The 23,641-nt window shown below is 34.5% G+C and overlaps 1 protein-coding gene across 2 annotated transcripts in view; it reads left to right on the top strand.

Annotated features, from left to right (window-relative positions):
- Positions 1–23,641, top strand: part of JAK2 (Janus kinase 2) — a 92,856-nt gene that overhangs the window by 22,471 nt on the left and 46,744 nt on the right. For both annotated transcript variants that reach the window (XM_045840521.1, XM_045840522.1), the window contains exons 3-6: positions 4,638–4,888; positions 13,740–13,863; positions 15,020–15,137; positions 21,544–21,689. In XM_045840521.1, the coding sequence (XP_045696477.1) occupies positions 4,663–4,888; positions 13,740–13,863; positions 15,020–15,137; positions 21,544–21,689 (614 nt within the window). In that variant the 5' untranslated portion in view covers positions 4,638–4,662. The remainder of the gene's footprint in view (positions 1–4,637; positions 4,889–13,739; positions 13,864–15,019; positions 15,138–21,543; positions 21,690–23,641) is intronic.

Here is a 23,641-nt window from a genome sequence, read left to right as displayed (position 1 = left end):
GCTCTTTTTCCTTTTTAACCAGGTTGGTTATAGTTTCCACAATCTAGATTTGCTGATCACATTCTTATGGTGAAGTTCAATGTGCTTGGCTGTTCTCTGCATTTCCTTTTAATTGCTATTTTACTGGCTCGTCTTCAAGATTTTCATATACTGCTAGAAAATATTTTCTTGTATGTTCTTGTTTTACTATATATATTTCTTCAGCTGATTGTTTTTCAATTTAGTAACCATAATTAAAACTTAATGGTTTTGTAGGTGACTGTAATTTGAAAAAAACACAGTAACATTGACTGCATTTTATTGAAGATTGTTACAGAGTCGAGGAGTATACTATACTGTTATTTCATTCCCTTGCCAAGCTTTCTTCCATCGGAATTGCCTTTTTCTTTTCTTTCACTGTGTTTCTTTATTATTTCATCTGTACATTGTTGTTGTTGTTTTTGTTTAGTTCTTTTTATAGAGCCCTTCTGAATTCCTATCCCTTTGTAAATTGAGTTCTCTATAGCATCAGTATCGTTGTACTTCCTTGCTTTCATTGAAAGTTGCCTTTCCTAAAGGTATTGCATCCCATCTACCTTAGCATCTAGATGAAGTATTTACATTTCTGCTTTGTTTTATTTTCATATGCAGAAAGAAATTTGACATAATTCAGCATCTTTTCATGATTAAAAATTCAACAGATTGTCGATAGAAGGGATGTACCTCAAATAAGAAAGGCCATATTAGACAAAACTACAACTAACATCATCCTCAACAGTGAAAAGCTGAAAGCTTTTTTTCCTAAGGTGTCAGACACAGTACACGGATGCCTACTCTCAACACTTTATTCAACATAGTACTGGAAGTCTTAGCCAGAGCACTTAGGCAAGGAAAAGAAAAGGCATGCAACTCAAAAAGGAAGAAGTAAAAATGTCTCTATTTGCAGATGACAAGATATTATATATAGAAAATCCTAAAACCTCTACCAAAAAAGAACTGTTAGAGCTAATACATACATTCAGTAAAGTTGCAGTATACAAAATTAATATGCAAATATCAGTTGCACTTCTATACACTAACAATGAACAATCAGAAAGAGAAATTAAGAAAACAGTTTCTTTTACAATTGCATCAAAAGAAAAATACTTTGGAATAAATTTAGCCCAGGACATGAAAGATCAGTGCAGTAAAAACTATATGACAATAATGTTAGAAATTGAAGAATACATATACATAGAAAGCTATTCCATGCTCATGGATTGGAAGAATTAATAGAGTTACAATGTCCCTAATACCCAAAGCAATGTACAGATTAAATGCAATTCCTATCAAAATTACAGTGGTATTGTCACAAAAATAAAACAAACCTACAGCTCTATGGAATCAAAAAAGACTCCTAATAGCCAAAGCAGTACTGAGTAAGTAGAACAAAGCTGGAGGTATCACAGTTTCTGATTTTAAAATATGACGAAGCTATGGTAATCGAAACAATATGGTATTTGTATAAAATCACACATTGATCAATTAAACAGAATAGAGAGCCCCTACATAAGCACATACATACATGGTCAATTAATATGACAAAGGAGTCAATAATATATATACAATGGAGAAAAAATAGTCTCTTCAATTAAATGTGTTAGGAAAACTGGACAGCCAGATGCAAAAGAATGAAGCTGAGTCCCTATCATGCACAAAATCAACTCAGTATGGACTTGAATGTAATGCTTGAAGCCATAAAATTTTTAGAAGAAAACAAGGAGTTTTGCTTCTTTATATTGGTCTTGACAGTGATTTTTTTTATACTTTTTATTTGACAGCAAAAGGAAAGGCAACCAAAGTAAAAATAAATGAGAAGGACTATATGGAATGAAAAAGCTTTTGCTCAGTGAGGGAAACCATCAACAAAATGAAAATGCAACCTATGGAATGGGGGAAAATATTTGCAAAGTATCTATCTGATAAAGGGATAATACTCAAAATATATAAGGGATTCATACAACTCAATAGCCAACAAACAAACAATTGAAATCCTAATTAAAAAATGGTCAAAGGACCTGAAAAGACACTTTTCGAAAGAAGACATATAAATAACCAACAAATACATGAAAAGGTGCTCAATATCACTATCGGGCAAATACAAAGCAAGGCCACAGTGAGATATCACCTCACACCTGTTAGGGTGGCTATCCAAAGGACAAGAGATAACAGATGCTAGTGAGGATGCAGAGAAAATGGAACGCTTTATACTGTTGGTGGGAATGTAAATTGGCATAGCCACTATGGAAACAGTATGGAGGTTCCTCAGGAAATTAAAAATAGAACTACAGTATGATCCAGCATTCCCACTTTTGGGTCTGTATCCAATGGAAACTTAACTATTATCTTGAAGAGATATTTGTACTCCAGTGTTCATTGCTGTATTATTCAAACAGCCAAGGTATAGAAATAACCTGTCACTGGGTGAATGGGTCAAGAAAATGTGGTGTGTACACATGTGCGTGGGTGTGTATACTGGAACATTTATTATTCAACCTTTACAAAGGAATGCATGCTATTTGTGAAAGCATAAATGGACCTGGAGGGCAAGTAAAATAGTCCAGACAAAAGACCAAATACTGTATAGTAACATATATCTGGAATCTTAAAAAGAAAAAAAAAGTGTAACTCTAAGAAACAGAAGAGTGATTGCGAGGGGGTGGGGAAAATAGGGAGAAATTGGTAAAGGCTATAAGTTCTCAGTTATAAGATAGATAAGGTCTGGAGAGCTAAAGTATAACATGGTGACTATAGTTGAGAATACTGTATTGTATAATTGAAATTTTCTGAGAGAGGAGAACTTAGTCTTCCCTTCCCCCAAAAAGGTATACAATGAGGTGATGGATGTGTTAGTTAACTCAGCAGGAGGGGGGAATCTTTTTATAGTGCATACAATGAAAATCATTGTGTTGTATGCTTTAAGTATCTTGCAATTTTATCTGTCAATTATACTAGAATATAATTTTGCTGAAAATTTTGCTTTGTTTTGTTTTTATACACTGAAAGTATTTTCTCATACAATTGGGTCCTTTGGTTGAATGTAGAACTAAATATCATACTGCAATTCACTTACTCAATAATCATTTTCCCTTCATCTGAACTTAGTGAAGTGCTTGATCCATAGTACATGTCGTATAAGTATGCTTGCTATTATCCCATCTTCCTCTGCTCATGATTTACTTCTATGGGGAAGGTTGTCAGATTTTCACCTTTTCCAAATGTCAGTGTCATGTTTTAGCTGGCAGCTAGATTCTGGTGTAATTGCCCTACTTATATTTCTAAATTAAAGTGTGTAAAACTGTAGGCCTTATTCTCCTCACCTTCCAGTGTCAAAGGGCAAAGTCCTTCTAATCTCCTTATTTCCATTAATGGTATTATAGATCTCACAAATTTGAAATCCTCACACCATCTTCCACTCCTGGCTTCTATATTCAGTTCGTCTCCAGGCTGTATCAAGTCTTGCTTTTATTTTACCTCTCATCATGCCATTTCAGTTCAGGATCTTACCACTACCTACACCATTGCAGTAGCTTTCTGACTCTTCATCATTTTACCTTTCTAATTCATTATTGACTGTGGAATAAAGTTTAAATTCTTTTATCTGACATTCAGACTTTTTTTAGTTTTATACTATATCAGTTAGGATTGCATTCATTTACAAGTAACATAATGTCTGGGGATAGATTGGAGGTGATTCTTGACATTGATTCAGCTGCTTAAGGTTGCCAGGTCTTTTGTTCTCTTGGGCTTTTCTTCATGGTTGCCTACTAGTTTTAAGGTGACTACACTACCCTATATTTATATTCAGATTCAGGTAGGAAGAAAGTGAGGGTGAAAAAACAAAAAGGAAGCTAAGCCAGCCTCCTTTTAAGGAGGAGTGGTCCTGGAAGTACCACTCAACTTTCATTTAAATCTCATTTTCTAAAACTGGTTCATGCGGCTACCTATCTGTGGGGAAGTACAATGTTTAGTTTTGTTTTTTGATATATTACTCTCTTCAATAAAATTGGGCTCCTGTATCAAGGAAGAAGGTAAAGTGCAGATTGGGTATATAGCTACAGTTTTGCCATGAGTACCTGTCTATCCTAAATGCTGTAACTTCTCAAATTCTACACTTTAGTCCAATAAATTACTGAATGTATTTTATATCGTTCAGCAGTTTCACTCTCTTGGAATGTTCTTCCTTTTCCACCCATCTAAATCCAAACATTGTTCAAGATCAGTTTTAAATATGAACTCCTCTCATAAAACTCATCAATTAATCCCAGCATGAAATCTTGTTTTTTCCCCTCCAGACACTAATAAGCAATTGTCAGAGTAATTCATTTGTTGAGAAATATGCCTCATGGGAACTCTTCTGTGGTCTGTAACTGATTTTCTTTGTTTTGCATTACATATTGATATTATGTTTCCTCAGTTAGGTTGTAAACTTGACAGTTTTATGGTCCTTGTCTGCAGTAAGTTTATAATCTTGATGTCTTTCACAGTGCTTTTTATATGGTAGTACACAGTATTCAAATTATGGATTTGATAGTCTTGTCAGTGAAGACTTCTTTCTATATGAAGGATGCCTTATCAATACCATTTTCATTTGTTAACTATGTTGTTTTCTCCTATAGGCACATGTTCTGAAAAAGACTCTGCATGGAAATGGCTTGCCTTACAATGACAGAAATGGAAGGAACATCCACATTTCCTATACATCATAATGGTGATATTCCTGGAATTGTTGATTCTGTGAAGCAAATAGATCCAGTCCTACAGGTGTATCTTTATCATTCCCTTGGGAAAGCTGAGGGAGATAACCTGAAGTTTCCAACTGGGGAGTATGTTGCAGAAGAAATTTGTGTTGCTGCTTCTAAAGCCTGCGGTAACTATTGAAAATAGTTATTTTTCTTATTAGTAAATGATTACTTTAATTATCCCACTCTAATATAATGTACATGTATAATGTGTTAATCTTATTTTTTAATGCTTGTGTGGCTGACAGGCGTGCTTTCACATGCACAAAAAATGACAATGTTACTATAGTAGAATTTAAGGCAAACCTGTCTTGTGCTAGTTCTATAGACTGAATGGTTGTGTGTCCCATCCCCCCACCCCAGCCCAATTTACATTGAAATTTATTCCCCCAGTGTAATGTTATGTGGAGGTAGGGCCTTTGGGAAGTGATTAGGTCATCAGGCAGATCCCTGATCAGTGAGATTAGTGTTCTTGTAAAAGAGACCCCAGAGAACATCTTTGCTATTTCTGCCATGTGAAGACATAGTAAAAAGATGAATTAGAAAATGAATTGTCTATGAACCAGGAGAAAATCTTCATCAGACACTGAATCTGCAGCACCTTAATTTTGTTCTTTCCAACCTCCAGAACTGTGACAAACTTTTGTTGTTTAGCAGCTACTTAGTCTATGATATTTTTGTTATAGCATGCCAAATGGACTAAGACAAAGATTGGTACTGAGACGTGGGGGCATGCTGTAACAAATACCTAAAAATGTGGATGTGGCTTTGTAATTAGGTAATGGGTAATGAACGAGTTTTGAGGTGCACGCTAGAAAAAGCCTACCTTGTTGTGAACAGACCATTAAAGGCAGTTCTGGTGAGGGCTCAGAAAGAAAAGAAGAGAGCTATAGGGAAAGCCTCATCTTTTTAGAGAACACTTAAGTAATCTTGAACAGAATGTTGGTAGAAATATGAACAGTAAAGGTAATTCTGATGAGGTCTTAGGTGAGTATGAGGAATGACTTGAAAATGGAATTGTTAAGCAAAAAGGAAGCAAAACTTGAAGATTTGGAAAATTCTCGGCCCATCCATCTTGTAAAAAATGAGAAAGTGTGGTTGGAGAGTACACTCAGGCAGTGGCTAAGCAACCATTTGATAATTAGTGTGGATCAACCATCTCAATAGATGCCAGGAGTTATTCCTTAAGGCAATAGAAGAATGACTTCAAAGGCAACTCAGAAATCATTTGGGCTTTGGGCTACTCATCCTATCACAGACTTAATGCAAGGGCCCTGGTGACAGAGCAAAGGAGGAGCTGCTAGATCTTGGAGGCATCCTGCTTGCTTCCTGGGCTGCCTCGTTTTGAGGGCTCCTCTGGTGCACCACAGCTCTGAGCTCATTGGCTGCCCTAGGTACAGCTCTGGTAGTCTTTCCTGCAGCAGCTGCCCCTCTGTAGCATGCAGGCAGCAAACTTGGGTGGAGTAAGCTGTTTCTGTCATCTGAGATTGCACAAGCACAGAGGGCATAGTTCCCTCCAGCTAGATTTTGAAGGATAGAGGCACCCAAATCCATGGGGCAGGGCTCCTGGAGCCTTGGGAGCCCAAACTCTGCCCAGCAAAGATGTAGGGGCAGGAGCACTGCCCCAGTGGGCCTAGAGGTCAGAGCATCATAGTGTAGAGGCAATAAAGTTTAGACAAACTGGCTATATAGAGTTATCTGTTGGAATTTTCCCACCTCTCTCTGAGCCCTTTGCCTCTTACTCTCCTTCCTTAACTGTGCTGCCTGTGTACCTAGTAGTATTCCTTCCCTTCCCACCCCCAAATGCCTTTCATTCTATCTAGTTACAATTGAAACTTAACGATCCTTTTAACAATCCTTTGTTTAGTGTGGATTTTATTATCTTATAAAATATTTTATGTTATACGTGATAAATAGTTTTAATGTCAAAATATTTGTATTTAATGACATATCTTGGTCTGTAGTAATCTTTAATTGTAAAATGTTTAGGGGAAATATATATTTTTAAATAACCTTTATTTTTAACTCAGTACCTAAAGAGTAGAATAGAATGTGGAGTTAATGTTACAACTGTATACCATGTTGTACAACATTATTTTCAGCTAGCTAAAACTTAACTGTCCTAAGTACTTTAGATGTGTTATTTAATACTTAACAACAACACTAGCATGTGTAGGTACTATTGTTATCTTTCTTTTAAAGATGACAAAATGGCCCAAATTATTCTTTATTCTTTAACCTGACTTTAGAATTCCTTTTGGCACTTTTGGAAGTAGAGTTTTCAGGGCCCTAATCTTCAACATTGAAAATTGTGACCAGTCATGAGATGGTTCAGTCAAGCCAGCACCCAGTTGAACCATTTAACCCAGAATCATTTGACAAGTGAATAAATGGGTTAGCTTTGTTGTGGACAGAGAGTAAAGAAAGGTTATACAATGGTGTTGGAAACCATTGTCAGCTCTACTTTGATGTGAGAAAAATAACCAGGGTCTCATCAGGGTAGGGTTGTTTTTTAAACCTGCCTATTTAGAGTTAGAACTAGCATTTGTAATGTTTTGAATAACTTTTAAAGAGATTTGAAGAATATTTTTAATATTTATCCACATATGTACAATTTTTAGCAATCTTTATTTCTTTGTGTGAATTCAGATGTCCATTTGGCATCATTCTTCTTTTGAAGAACTTTCCTTTAATATTTTTTGTAGTGTAGGTTTGCTGGATATAAATTATCTCAATTTTTGTTTGGTTAAAAGTTTTTACCATTATTTTTGAAAGACATTTTAGCCACTTATGTAGAATGTCTACAATATTTTATTTCAATACTTCTTTTCACTATTTTTGGCTTGAATTGTTTCTAATCAGAAGCTATATCATTCTTATCTTTGTTTCTTTGTATTTAATGTGTCTTTTTTTCTCTGATGGTTTTTGTGATTCTCTTTTCATCACTTGTTTTCAGAAATTTGATTATCATGTACTTTGATGCAGATTTCTTTATGTTTGCTTTGCTGGTGGTTTTTTGAGCCTCTTGGATCTATGAGTTTATAATTTTCATTATATTCATGTACTCCTTTCTTGTTCTTTGTCTCTGGACTTTATTAGACCTTTTGATATTTTTTGACATCATTTTTGCATTTTTTGTTCAGTCTTAGTTTTCTGTGTTTGGTTTCATTTCATTTGGTTTCTATTGCTGTGTCTTCATATTTATGAATCTTTTTTTCCTGCAGTTTATACTTTAAAAGTTTTATTTGGATTGCTTTTTAATGATTTCCATTACCTCATCATGTTCATGTTTTGTTCTACCTTCTTTAATAAATGGAAAGTGTTAATAGTATTTGATTTCATTTTTTTTCATTGGTAACTCTACCATCTGTTTCATTTTGGGACATCCTTCTGTTCATTTATATTTCTTCTAGTTTTGGGTCATATTTTCCTGTTTCTTTGAATGCCTACAATTTTTGGATAACTTTGGATGCTGCACATTGTAACATAAATTTGTAGTTTACATTGTTGGCTGCTGGATTTTGTTGTATTCTTTAAATAGTGATGGATTTTGTTCCGGCAGGTGATTAGGTAACTTGTGGTTTACTTTGGTGCTTTTGGACTTCCTTCTTTTTTTGTTAGGTAATTCAGTATTTTTAGTGTATTTACAGAGCTGTGCAATCATCACGTCAATTTTTACCACCTCATACTTATCAGAACTAACTACCCATTTCTTCCTCAGCTCCCTTAACCACCTATCTACTTCTGTCTTTAGGAATTTGCATATTTGGGACATTTCATATAAATAGAATCATGCAATATGTGGTTCTTTTTGACTAGGAGTAGAATTGTTAAGTCACATGGTAACTTTGTGCTTAACCCTTTGAGGAAATGCCAGAATGTTTTCAAAGCACCCGTATGTTTCAAATTCCCACCAGCAGTGTATGAAGGCCTCAATTTCTCTGCATCCTCATCAACACTTGTTATTACCTATCTTTTTGATGATAGTATGAAGTTGATTCATGTTGTACTATCTATTAGTACTTTATTCTTTTATGACTAAATAATACTCCGTTGTATGGATAATACTACATATAGTTTAACTGTTTATCAGTTGACATTATGACTCTTTTCCCCTTTAGGGTATCATGAATAATATTTCTTTGAACATTTATGTACAAGTCTGTGTATGGACATACGATAATTTCTCCGGTGTATATACCTTGGAATGAAATTGCTGGGTCAAATGGTAACCTCACATTTCACTTTTGAGGAATTACTAATGTGGAGAGATCTGATCAGATCCCTGGGGAGGAGTGGGGAGGAGCTATAGGAGGAGGTTGCTTGAGGCAATGGTAAACAGTTTAGGATGGGATTGGCTGAGAGGCTGAGTGCCTCCAGAGCATGTGGAATTACGGGCCAGAAGATTTAAAATAAAAAGAGGTCAGAGACTCGTCTCCAGCTCTCTTCCTTAAAAATGCTTGGATGATTGTGCTGCAGCTTCCTACATTTCCCAAAGGATGGTATTTTGGATGGGAGAAGAAACTCCAGGTGCAGCCTAGGATCAGGTTGGACTGCCAGAAGGTAGTAGGATTATTCTTCTTTGGGTGTTTTAGAGGGGACCAGCTCTGAGTCAGAAGCCTGCCATTCTTCCAAAATTGTGTGGCTTTTTTTAATTTTGAAAAGAAATTTTATTGATTGATTTTAGAGGAATAGGAAGAGAGAGAGAGAGAGCGCTATACAGAGTGAAACATCAATTTGTGTTCCACTTATTTATATCTCATTGGTTAATTCTTTTTTTAAATCATATTTTATTGATTATGCTATTACAGTTGTCCCATTACCCCCCTTCATTCCCCTCCACCCTGCATACCCCCTCCTATCCAGATTCCCCCCCTTTAGTTCATGTCCATGTGTCACACTTATAAGTTCTTTAGCTTCTACATTTCCCATACTATTCTTGCCCTCCCCCTGTCTATTTTCTACCTACCTATCTATGCTACTTATTCTCCATACCTTTTCCCCTTCTCTCCTCCTCCCACTCTCCTGTTGCTAACCCTCCATGTGATCTCCATTTCTGTGGTTCTCTTCCTGTTCTAGTTGTTGGCTTAGTTTCTTTTTGTTTTTGTTTTAGGTGTGGTTGTTAATAATTGTGAGTTTGCTGTCATTTTACTGTACATGTTTTTTATCTTCTCTTTCTTAGATAAGTCCCTTTAACATTTCATATAATAAGGGCTTGGTGGTGATGAACTCCCTTAACTTGACCTTATCTGAGAAGCACTTTATCTGCCCTTCCATTCTAAATGAAAGCTTTGCTGGATAGAGTAATCTTGGATGTAGGTTCTTGCCTTTCAAGACTTGGAATACTTCTTTCCAGTCCCTTCTTGCTTGTAAGGTCTCTTTTGAGAAATCAGCTGACAGTCTTATGGGAACTCCTTTGTAGGCAACTGTCTCCTTTTCTCTTGCTGCTTTTAGGATTCTCCTTATCTTTAATCTTGGCTAATGTAATTATGATGTGCCTTGGTGTGTTCCTCCTTGGGTCCAACTTCTTTGGGACTCTTTGAACTTCCTGGACTTCCTGGAAGTCTATTTCCTTTGCCAGACTGGGGAAGTTCTCCTTTATTATTTGTTCAAATTAGTTTTCCACTTGTTGTTCTTCCTCTTCCCCTTCTGGTACCCCTATAATTCGTATGTTGGAACATTTAATAAAGATGTCCTGGAGGTTCCTCAGCCTCTCCTCATGTTTTTGAATTCTTGTTTCTTCATTCTTTTCTGTTTGGTTGTTTCTTCCTTCTGGTTCACTCCATTGATTTGAGTCCCAGTTTCCTTCCCATCACTATTGGTTACCTGTCCATTTTCCTTTATTTCATTTAGCGTAGCCTTCATTTTTTCATCTAATTTGTGACCAAGTCCAACCAGTTCTGTGAGCATCCTGATCACCAGTGCTTTGAACTGGACATCTGATAGGTTGGCTATCTCTTCGTCCTGCAGCTTTGATCTGTTCTTTCGTTTTGGCCATTTTTTTTGGTCTTGATGCACCTGTTACGTAGTGAGGGGCAGAGCCTTAGATTTTCACCAGGGTGGGGCAACCCACCTCGCTGTGTTGTGATGCTATTTGTGGGTGAGGGGTCCGAAAGGGAACAATGGTGCTTCCTCCACTCTCTGCTGGATTTCAGTCCCTTCTGCCGCTTTCCTCAAGCAAATTGGTCCCTTCTGATGCTGATTCCCATATAGATGAGCTTGTATACCATGTAGGACCCTGTGGGTCTCTCCAATGAACTCTCCTGTGAAGCTGGGAGTCTCTCCTGGCACCTCAACACCCACAGGTGTTTTCAGTCTGTGTTTTGAGGCTTTATTTCCCCGTGCTGGAGCCCTGGGTTGCACAATCTGTCTCACTCCCCAGTTTCTCCTGGTTTATCTGCACAGGAATGGGGGACTGCCTGGTCCACCAGCTGCCTTGTGCACCATGCCCATCCACAATCAGCTGCCTCACTGGGTTCTCCTGCTGCCACCCCTCGCCCGGGGTTCCACCAGCCACCACTTTTCTTGTGGTGACCCCTCTCCACCTGGCCACCCGACTCCACCCCTTCTACTGGTCTGGATGAATGTGTCTATTCTAACTCCTTGGTTGTTGGACTTCCATACAGTTCTATTTTCTGTCAGTACTGGTTGTTTTTTGTTTCTAAATTTTTGTTGTCCTTATTTTGGTTGTGTGAAGATGCACAGTGTGTGAACCTATGCCTCCATCTTGGCCATAAGTTCAAAAATACTCTTTTTTTGAGGCTTATATTTTCAAATATATAGGATTTCAAAAAAATTTTATTAAAAAATAAGAATAATTATTTTAATTTTATGTACTTGCTATTTCATTTGAACTGAGGACTTAGCATTTCTATTTTTATTTTTAAATTTTAAGTATATTTTATTGATTATGCTATTACAGTTGTCCCTTTTTTCTCTCCTTTCTCTCTCTGTGCCTGCACCCTTCTTCCCATCCAGTATTCCTTCTCCCCAACCCCCACCTTAGTTCATGTCCATGGGTTGTACATATAAGTTCTTTGGCTTTTTCATTTCCTATACCATTCTTAACTTCCTTGTATCTATTTTGTACCTTCCAATTATGCTTCTTATTCCTTGTACCTTTTTCTCCCATTCTTCCCTCTCCCCCTCTCCACTGATAACCCTCCATGTGATTTCTATTTCTGATTCTTTTCCTGTTCTAGTTGTTTGCTTAGTTTGTTTTAGTTTTTATTTTCTATTAATTTCAGTTGTTGATAGTTGAGTTTGCTGTTTTGATTTTTTTTTTTTTTTTTAGGTAAGTCCCTTTAACATTTCATATAATAAGGGCTTGGTGATGATGAACTCCTTTAATTTGACCTTATCTGCCCTTTTATTATTTTATCTGCCCTTCCATTCTGAATGACAGCTTTGCTGAATAGAGTAATTTTGGATATAGGTCCTTGCTTTTCATGACTTTAAATATGAATACTTCTTTTTAGTCCCTTCTTGCCTGTAGGGTTTCTTTTGAGAAGTCAGCCCATAGTCTTATGGGAACTCCTTTGTAGGTAACTCTCTTCTCTTGCTGCTTTTAAGACTCTCTCCTTCTTCTTAATCTTGGGTAATCTAATTATGATGTGTCTTGGGGTGTTCCTCCTTGGGTCCAACTGGACTTTCATGTCTATTTCCTTTGCCAAATTGGGGAAATTTTGCTTCATTATTTTTTCAAGTAAGTTTTCAATTTCTTTCTCTTCCTTTTCTCCTTCTGACACCGCTATCATTCAGATGTTGGAACTTTAGAAGTTGTCCCAGAGGTTCCTAACCCTCTCCTCATTTTTTTTTGAATTCTTATTTCTTCATTCTGTTCCAGTTGAATGTTTATTTCTCCCTTTTGTTCCAAATTATTGATTTGAGTCCTGGTTTCCTTCCCTTCAGTATTGGTTCCCTGTATATTTTTATTTAATTTTGTATTGCCTTTACTTCTCCCTTTATTTTATGACCATACTCAATCATTTCTGTAAGTACCCTGATTATCAGTGTTTTGAATTCTGCATCTGGTAGGTTGCTTATCTCTTCATCACTTACTTCTTTACCTGGAGTTTTGATCTATTCTTTTATTTGGGCTATATTCCTTTGTCTCAGTGTACCAGTCTGGATGAATTTTTCTTCTTTAACTCCTTGGTTGTCAGACTTCTATACAGTTTGATTTTCTGGTAGTTCTGTTTTTTTTTTTTTAATTGGTTGTTACCCTTCTTTTGGTTGTGAAAGGAAGCAAAGTGTATCCTCCTACACCTCCATGTTGACCAGGTAACCCAAGCTTTAAAATTTTTAAGTATTCATTTCTGAGCTAAATGAAACATGACTAGAGGATCTGCTATGTATGATTATTCTCTGGCATTTTTTGGAGAGTTGTTTTTAATCTCCACATGATTTATGTGTATATGTTTGTGTATGTGTAAGTATTCTATGTATGCTGAAATAAAAAGCATTAATTGTGTGGCTTAGAGACTTTATATGCATTTTTAAAAGTTCAGTGGCCTTCAACTTTTTGTTCATGTTCATTCAAAAATATCTTTGAAAAAAATCACACATCCTTACATTTTAAATTCACAATTAAAATTTTTCATTGTAAGTTTAAATAGAGCTGAGAATATAATTACTAATGTATTGTGTAAAACTTGATATTTAAAAATCTTTCACTGTTCTCTTAAAAATATCCAGTGACTTCTAAATATTTTAGTTGTTTGATGTCCTCACTATCAATTAAAACACATATAGGTTTGAATCAATTTTTCTGTAGACAACTAAAAACATTGAATAATTTTTAAAAACCTACTTAGAAGAGTGCCAGTAATCATGTTTTAAAATACAGAGGAAAAAAGATTTTGACTGCTATTGCATTCATGATTTTGAGTTCTTACTTCAGACCCACAACAAATTATAGATGGTATATAAATGTACTTTCAACTATTGTACTCCTTTCTTTTTCTGCTTCTTTCCTAGGAATCACACCAGTGTATCATAGCATGTTTGCCTTAATGAGTGAAACAGAAAGGATCTGGTATCCACCCAACCACATCTTCCATATAGATGAGTCAACAAGGCACAGTGTTCTCTACAGAATAAGGTACTTTCTTTCGTAATGTGACTCATGTAGTAGTAAAGGGCCAGATACATAATACCAGAGACTAGACCTAATTGACATTGAATTTTCTTCATTTAAGACTGTGTTTCTCCTTTAAAGGGAGTGTCCATACATGTTCTTTGATCAGAATGCTCTGAAAATAAAGCTGTTCTGGTGAGATGCTACGTTACCACTTATAATTATAGTTAAATTTTTAAAAGGATGAGTATGGCTTTACTAACAAAATCCTAAATGTTTGGAATATTGCTAGTTTCCTAGGAAATTAAATGTTTGTGCAATAAAATGTAATCTCACATGTCTTTTTAATAACTTTTTTTAAAGTTGACAAGAAGATTTTTCCAGTGTTTAGTATAGTCTCAAATTATAAAGTTAATTTATTTAATAATTTCTGGTAACATGTAATACTAATTTAGAGAAATCCAAAAGTATTTTTCTAGTCAGTGAAACAAAGAAGTTAAGTTTGATCTGTGGCTCTTATGAAATAGATGCATTCACTTTGGAGAGTCAGTGTTACAGTAGAAAAGAACATGGACTCATTCATAATTTTAAAAAGAAAGGTAAAGGGAGCCTTAATTAACTAAGACATAAGAGAGATATTCTTACCATGATAAAGGGTATCTATAAAAAAATATAGCAAATAATATTCTTAAGTGATAAAATGTTTGAAGTGGTCTCTTTAAAATGAGGAACAAAGATATCCACAGTCACTGCTTTGTTTAGAATTTCAGTCAAGTTCCTAACCAGTGCAGTAAGACAGGAAAACAAAGTTTAATAATTGAGAACAAAGAAACAAAAAGTCATTATTTGGAGATGACATAATATTTAGCAATGTACAGGTATCGATAATAAGCATATTTCTACATTTCTCTGTTTCCTGTTACTGTCTCTATGTTCTGTGCAGGGAAGGAGGGAGTGTTACTGATTTTACAGCTATGTTTCTTGTATTTTCTACCTATACTTTTATTATGGTCATATCCAGATTTCCTTTTGTTCTCAACTTGTATTTAATACTGTTAGCTGTATTTTCTGATTATGGGATAATACCTTTTAGTATGCTGGAAGTTGTTATATGTACACAATATGTTTATATTTGAAGTATGTATTTTGAGGCTGATGGAATGTTTTAACTGTCTTGTAGATTTTACTTTCCTTACTGGTATTGTAACGGCAGCAATAGAACCTATCGGCATGGTATATCTCGAGGTGCTGAAGCTCCTCTTCTTGATGACTTTGTCATGTCTTACCTTTTTGCTCAGGTATGATTATATTATCTACTTGCGTTAAATGATAAATACTTAATATAGCATACCTCTTTAATCAGGAAAATCTTCACATATGGAAAAATTGATGTTCCATTTTGCGTAAAAGGTGCAGATAAATAACAAAATTAAGTCTTTTTCACTAATTTTTAATCTCATGGTTTATGGATAATAGAATCTATTTCATAAACTTTCCTTGAATTAGCTATTTGATTTTTCTTCTCCTCCTCCTTCTTCTTCCTCCTTCTTCCTTCTTCTTATCCTTGTGCTTTAGATTATTTTAAGGATTTCACAAAGTTTAGACTGAGTTCTACAAAATGATTCATGTAGACATAAGTAGTTGAAACATAAGACAGTGAAATATCTTTAGAAAAAGTTTTATTTTTGAATTCCTGAGCAATTTCAGACTTAAATAGTGAGAATAAAATGTAAAGAAATTAGGTAACTGCATAAAGAATTGAGCTATAATAGTTTGCGTAGTTCCTCATGGGAGGGTGGCTGATATTTAGTCTGACAGCTGAGTTCCAGTTATTTGTTATTAATACTGTTATGTTAAATTTTCATAGTGTATTTGAACATTTTGTAATGCTTTTTAAATAGGTACCTTGATTTAAACAGTAATTGAAATGTATTATCATTAAATAACTTATGTTTCTATGCGCTGGAAGACTGAGGAATATAAACTAAAGAAAGAAAATATATTAGTGCTTTTAGGTAAAGACGTGGTCTTTGTATTCCCCAAGGTGTCAGTTTAAGGAGTTCTAAATCAAATTTGGTAATCTAATAGAAAATAATCCTACAGATCCTGATGGCTCAGATTTCTAAACTATCTAGTAGGGCTAGTTCAGTTTGTAAGCAACAAATTGGAACAGTTTTTTTTTTTGGGCTATGGGAGCAACCTACATTTTTTGTTGTGGTAAAATATACATAATAAAATTTACTATTTTGAGTCTTTTTAACTGGATAGATCAGTGGCATTAGTTAAGTACATTCACATTGTTGTGCAACCATCACTATCGTCCATCATCAGAATGTTTTTCATCTTCCTAAACTGAAACTTCATACTCATGAAACAACAGTGCAGTAAGACAGGAAAACAAAGTTTAATAATTGAGAACAAAGAAACAAAAAGTCATTATTTGGAGATGACATAATATTTAGCCATGTACAGGTATCGATAATAAGCATATTTCTACATTTCTCTATATTTCTACATTTCTACAGTTCCCCATTCCCCTCTCCTTTGGCCCCTGGCAGCCAGCTGTGTACTTTATGTCTCTATGAATTTGCCTATTCCAGGTATTTCATATAAGTGGGATTTTTGTGACTGACCTATTTCTTTTAATATAATGTCTTCAAGGTTCATTCATGTTGTAGCATGTGTCAGCATTTCCTTCCTTTTTAAGACTGAATATTGTATTGTACATAGTACCACATTTTGTTTATCCATTCATCTGCTCATGTATATTTGAGTTGTATCCACCTTTGGCTCTTGTGAGTGAATAGTGATGCGGTAAACATGGGTTTACAAGTATCGGAGACCCTGCTTTCAATTTCTTTGGATATATGTTCAGAAGTGGAATTAATTGAATCAAGTGGTAATTCCTTTTTTGACCTGTTTTTGAGAAACTGCTATACTGGTTTCCATAGCAGCTGCATCATTTTTACATTCTTACAAGCAGTGCACAGCATTTCTATTTCCCCACATCCTTGCCAACACTTTCTATTTTTTTTATAATAGCCATTCTGATAGGTGTAAACCAGCATTTGTTGTTTTGATTTACATTTCCCTAATAATTAGTGATGTTAACCATTTTTTCATAAGCTTGCTGGCCATATGTATATCTTTGGGGAAATTTTTATTCAAATCCTTTGCCCGTTTTTAAAGCAGGTTGTTTTTTTTTCTCAAGCTATAAATGTTCTTTATAAATTCTATATGTTAATTCATGTATCATCAGATACATGATTTGCAGATTTTTTCCTCTCATTCCATAGGTTTACTTTTCATTCTGTTGATTGTACCCTGTGGTATGCAATAGTTTTTAATTTTTTTTTTTTTTTAAGATTCCATCTATTTATCTTTAGGGAGGGAAGGGAGGGAGAGAGAGAGAGAGAGAGAGAGAGAGAGAGAGAGAGACATATCAATGTGTGGTTGCTGGGGGTCATGGCCTGCAACCCAAGAATGTACCCTGGCTGGGAATCAAACCTGGGACACTTTGGTTCCCAGCCCGCGCTCAATCCACTGAGCTACGCCAGCCAGGGCTTTTTAATTTTTATGTAGTCCAGTTTTTCCTTCTGTCACCTGTGCTTTTGGTGTCATATTTGAGAAATCATTGCCAGATCCAATATCATGCACCTTTCTTCCTACATTTTCTTGTGTTTTATGTTTTATTGTTTTAGTTCTTACATGAAAGTCTTTTGTTCATTTTGGGTATGTTTTGGTATATGCTGTCAGATAAGGGTCCAGCTTCATTTTTGCATGTGGATATCTGGTGTTTTCAGCACCATTTGTTGAACAGACTGTCCTTTCTTCATTAAATGGTCTTGGCACTCTTGTCAAAAATCATTTGCCCACCAACCGACTTTTGTTCAGCTTCCTTTGTTTCAGTAACCATTAAGAAAGAGAGACAAGCTTTTGAGAATATGTAGTATGAGATTATGACTTTCTGTCACTTTTATGACTTTATTTCGTCCACATTGCAGAGCTAATCTATTTTGGGAGCATGCTAGTTATGTTAATAAGGCAAGTTTTCATAAACTATTCATTTAGTTACTTTAATATTAATACTGTGTATTAATATTATGTCTGAATACTGTGCATTTAAAGAATGCCAACTCCTTAGATTTTCAATCATTTTGCCATAAAGTTTTAGTAAAAGTTCTTTTGCAAATGGAAAGTGGTTGAAATTTGGGTTCCCAATTTTAGAATTGGGAACAATATGTAGAGTACGTATCTCAATCTATTTCACTGCTTACAGCTTCAAATTATGTCTTCTACATCAAAACTACCTGAATTAAAATAGGTATTAATTAAATATGTACTGAGTTCCAAATACATTGAAAGCCTTATACTAGAGACTGTGTTGGGTACAGTATTAGATGTAGTCTCAACCTTCAAGGAGACTAACATCTAGCAGAGAAGCTAAACATGTAAATAGAAAATTATGATGCCAGGTATGGTATAGTAAGTGCCAGACAACAGATAGTTCAGGATTATATCCAGTTGGGGTAATCAGGGAAGAATTCATGGAAAATACAGTATTTCATGTATTCTTAAAGATGAAGTAATTTTTGATGGACACAAAACACAGTGAGAAAATAGAAATGATATAAGGACAAAGTACAAGGCATGATCAAAGATTCAAACTAGTTGGGTTGGGGTAGACAGTTCATGTAAGGGAATGGTATAGATTAAAACTTGGAAAAGTAAGTTGGGGTCAGACTGCAGGAACCCATTAATGACTTGATCCTAAAAGCAATAGGGAACCAGTTTCTTTAAGCTTATTTTCTTAAAGCATCATGACTTTTTCATTGGTAGAAGTAGCAATGCTAGAAGTGTTTTAAGAAAATAAAGTGTATTCGGGAAAACTCTTTAAGAGACTGCTATAATGGTTCATATATGAAGCAATAAAAATCTGATGTAGGGACAGAAGACATTAAAAGAGTCTAAAAATTGATAACTTTATAAATATATATAAAGAATTAAGAAAAGGGGAAAAGAGAAATTCCAAGATTTTTATCTGGTTACTTTAAGGGATATGTATAAAATCAGATTGAACATATATTGGGAGAAAGGAAAGAGTAGAACATGAAAAGCACCAATATTCTAGAAATAATAGCAATTTTCTTTATAAGAATTGTAAGAGCTATAATATTAACTGGAATGCCAATATTTGACCAAGGTTTTAAATTGGATATAAGAAAAATAGGGTCGCCTTCCATTTTTTGTATTTATCTTCCTTCTTTTGATGTGATAACCTATTTCATGAAATTAAAGTTTTACATGCATTCTTTAAAAAATAAATTTATTAAATAAAATGAACTTAAAAGTAGATTTGTTAACTTCCTATTAGCTAATGAGAAAATATTTTTGTATAAGAAAAGAAACTATATCACTTAAAAAGCACAAACAATGAAATAACCAGCATTAACCAAAAACAAAGGCCTAAATGTTGGCAATAAAAAATTAATTCAGGAAAGGAGCTGAATTGTTTTGCACAATTTCAAACACTTATTTTACAACATTTTTGAAAATGAGCAAGTAAGTCATTCTGATTAAAAAGGAGCTACTAAAAACTGATGCCTAGGTAGATTTCTTTTTAGTAGCTTGTGGTTTCCCTCTGTATAATACAGGACCAGTGGATAATAAATTCTGTTCATGAAGGTAGTCTGTGGAACTCATGCCCAAAAGAAAACAAACATGAAAAATCTGTGAGAATAGCACTAAGAACATAATCAACCAAATACCCATTAGAGAAAAGCTACAAATAGAGTCCCAAATGCCAAAGCATGTTATTTTCAACTAGCTTGCCTTCAATATCACAGAATGTACCAATGAATTTTCATTTCATTAAGACTGTAGAAAAGTAGTTTTTTATACGTGTGGCAGACAACATCTGAGCAAAGAATTTTTGTCTGCATTCAGCTAGAAAAATAAGAAAACAGTTATAATCACCAACTCATAAATGAATCAAAGAAAGAACATGGAGTAAATATCCTTTTTTTTCCCTGGCTGAATATATGTGAATTAATTCATGGCTGTTCACATAGAAGCAGTTTACTTTTTTTTTTAGTGGCCATATTTGATGATATAAAGACAATTCTCAGGAAAAAAATTAATTTAAAAGGCTCGCAGCTTGATTTTGTCTTTTTAATTGCTTACAGGTTCCAAATCTGTCTTTCTCTAATACTGTCTTACATACTCTAACAACAGTTTAGTGTCTGAACTACTTTTTTAAAACTACTCTTTAGAATTTGTTTGGTTTTTTTTTTGGCCTGTAGTTTTCTTTTTTTGGTTTTGGGATCAGGATGACACTGGCTTCATACAAAGAGTTTGGGAGTCTTCCCTTTTCTTGAAATTTTTGACATAGTCTCTGAAAGATAGGGGTTAGCTCTTCCTTAAATGCTTTATAAAATTCTCCTGTGAAACCATCCAGTCCAGGGCTTTTGTGTGCTGGAAGTTTTTTGATTACTGCTTCAATTTCATCAGCTGTTATTGGTCTATTCAGGCTTTCTGCTTCTTCTTTAATCAGTTTTGGAAGATTATATTTTTCTAGAGATTTGTCCATTTCACCTAGGTTTTCAGATTTCTTGGCATATAGTTCTTCATAGTAATTTCTTACGATCCTTTGTATTTCTGTGGTATCAGTTGTAATCTCTCCTATTTCATTTCTGACTGTGTTTATTTGGGTTCTCTCTTTTTCTTGATGAGCCTGCTTAAAGGCTTGTTGATTTTGTTTATCTTCTTGAAGAACCAGCTCCTGGATTTATTGATCTTTTGAATTGTTCTTTTAATCTCTGTGTCATTTAATTCTGCTCTGATCTTGATTATTTCCTTCCATGTACTTGCTCTGGGCTGTTTTTGTTGTTCCTCCTACGCCAGTTCTGGTAGGCGTAGGGTTAGGTTGTTTGTTTGGAATGTTTCTAACTTTTTTAGATAGGTTTGTAGCGCTAAACACTTCCCTCTCAGGACTGCCTTCACTGTGTCCCATAAATTCTGGATTGTTGTGAGTTCATTTTCATTTGTTTTCAGAAACTTTTTGATTTCTTCCTTGATCTCATTCTTAACCCATTCATTGTTTAATAGCATGCTATTCAATCTCTATGAGTTTTAGTGTTTCTGAGTTTTTTCCTTGAGGTTGGTTTCTAGTTTTAGTCCCTTGTGGTCAGAGAAAATGCTTGATATGATTTCAATTTTCTTTAATTTGTTAAGGCTTGTTTTGTTTCCTACCACATGGTCTATTTTTGAAAATATTGCCTATGGCCATACCACCCTGAAAATATTCCATGTACATTTGAAAAGAATGTGTATTTAGCTTCTTTGGGATGAAAGGTTCTGTATATATCAGTTAAGTCCATTTGATCTAGGACATTGTTCAATGCTGCAATATCTATTGATATTTTGTTTGGAAGATCTATCTATTTTTGACAGTGGGGTATTAAAATCCCCTACTATAATTGTGTTGCTCTCAATAACTTTCTTGAAATCCTCCAAGATTTTCCTTATATATTTGGATGCTCCTATATTGAGTGCATATATATTTACAATGTTTATGTCTTAATATTAGGAATATTAGGAATATTTTCATACATTATGGAAATTGTAGGTTAAAATATTGTAGTAGATTTAAACGTGATAGTGAAACTTACAAGGTATTTTCTTTTAAATATTTTTTTCCATTAGTGGCGTCATGATTTTTTGCATGGATGGATAAAAGTACCTGTGACTCATGAAACACAGGAAGAATGTCTTGGGATGGCAGTGTTAGATATGATGAGAATAGCCAAAGAAAAGGATCAAACCCCACTGGACATCTATAACTCTATCAGGTAATTTCCTTATGTGAATCCATATACATAAATGGGGACTATTGGACTTTTTGTGCAGTTTATTTGTATTTAATGTGTTTGCCCATACTTTTTATTTTATAATGATTAAAAGTGTTATGGGCAACTTTTTCCTCTTGTGCACAACACATACTTTGTGAGATAAAAGAAACTATTATTTTTTCTTCTAGTTTTATTGAAATATTGACATAAAACACTGTATAAGTTTAAGGTATACAGGATAACAACTTGACTTACATGTTTGTGAAATGATTACCACAAATATGAATCATTTCATATAGGTAGAAAGAAAAAAAATATTTTTTCCTTGTGATAGATACTCTTAGGATCTACTGTCTTAACAATTTTCATGTATACCATACAGCAGCATAAACCGTAGTCATCATATTGTACATTACATCTGAGAAGTACTTATTTATCTTATAACTAAAAGAAATGATTGAAAGAATTGATGTACTACAGAAATTATTATAGGCATTCACTACCTATTTATTATTTGATTTGTTTATTGTGGAAGGCTAGGTAAAGTCATAGAACTGAAAAGACCACCTGAAGACGTAATTTGTGCAACCAGATCTGCACATTGTATAAATGATTCTGAATCATAGTATCTCTAATAGTGTATATATTTTACTTATATCAGTATCACCTGAGATTCCTGCTAAAATGAAAATTTCTTGGGTGCAAACTCAAGAATTTGGATTCAGTAAATCTGAAGTGAAGTCTACAAGTATGAATTTTTATAAGTGCTCCCAGAAATTAAAAAATAAATCAGCTTTATTGGAGTATAATAGACATGTAAAATTGTAAGATATTTGAAGTATACATCATGATGATTTGATATACACATATACATTGTGAAGGAATCTACTCTGAAGTTCATTCATATATCTACTACCTCACATATTTATCTTTTTTTTCTGGGTTTTTTTTTTTGATGATAATACTTAAGTTCTATTCTCTTTAGCAAATTTCAGTTATACAATACATTTTTGTCAATTACAGTCACCAAGTTGTACATTAGATTCTCAGACCTTGTCTATTTCATAACTGATTTCAATAGATTCTTATACAAGTAAACCACACTCCACACACTCCAAATTATTTTTCTGCACATTGAATATTGACAATCATGCCAAATAAAAGTTTCTTTCCATTTTTAAATAATTTTTATTTTTTTATATATATATTTAAGGTTTTTATTTTTTAGAGAGAAGGGAAGGGAAGGAGAAAGAGAGGGAGAGAAGCATCAATGTGTGGTTGCCTCTCACATGTCCCCTACTAGATACCTGGCCCACAACCCAGGCATTTGCCCTATACTGGGAATTGAACTGGTGACCCTTTGGTTTGCAAGCTGGCACTCAATCCACTGAGCCACCCCAGCCAGGACTCATTTTTATTTTTTTATTACAGTTGACGTATTATATTAGTTGCAGGTGTACACCCAATGATTAGACACTACATAACTTACTAAGTGATCATTCCAATAAGTCTTGCACCCATCTCACAACATATAAATTTATTAGAATATTGTTGGCTATATTTCCCATGCTGTACTGTACTCTACATCCTCATGGTTATTCTAAATCCCTTTGCTTTTATCACCTATCCCCCCAACTCTCCTCTCATCTGGCAACCATCAAAATGTTCTCTATCTATGAGTAATTCTGTTCTGTTTGTATATTTTGTTTTTTTAGATTCAGTTGTTAATAGATTTGTATTTATTGCCATTACTTATTCATATTTTTGATCATTTTATTCTCCTTTTCCTTCTTAAAGAAGATTCTTTAACATGTCAAATAATGCTGTTTTGGGGGTGATGGACTCCTTTAACTTTTTCTTGTCTGGGAAGCTCTTTATCTGTATTTCGATTCTAAACGATAGCTTTCTGGATAGAGTAATCTTTGTTGTAGGTCCTTGCTTTTCATCACTTT

Source organism: Phyllostomus hastatus, unplaced genomic scaffold (assembly GCF_019186645.2).
Source record: "Phyllostomus hastatus isolate PE091 unplaced genomic scaffold, TTU_PhHast_1.1 phas_contig_34, whole genome shotgun sequence".
Classification (NCBI taxonomy): domain Eukaryota; kingdom Metazoa; phylum Chordata; class Mammalia; order Chiroptera; family Phyllostomidae; genus Phyllostomus; species Phyllostomus hastatus.
The sequence above is the reverse complement of the archived record's forward strand: the minus strand, read 5'-3'. Positions and strand labels throughout refer to the sequence as shown.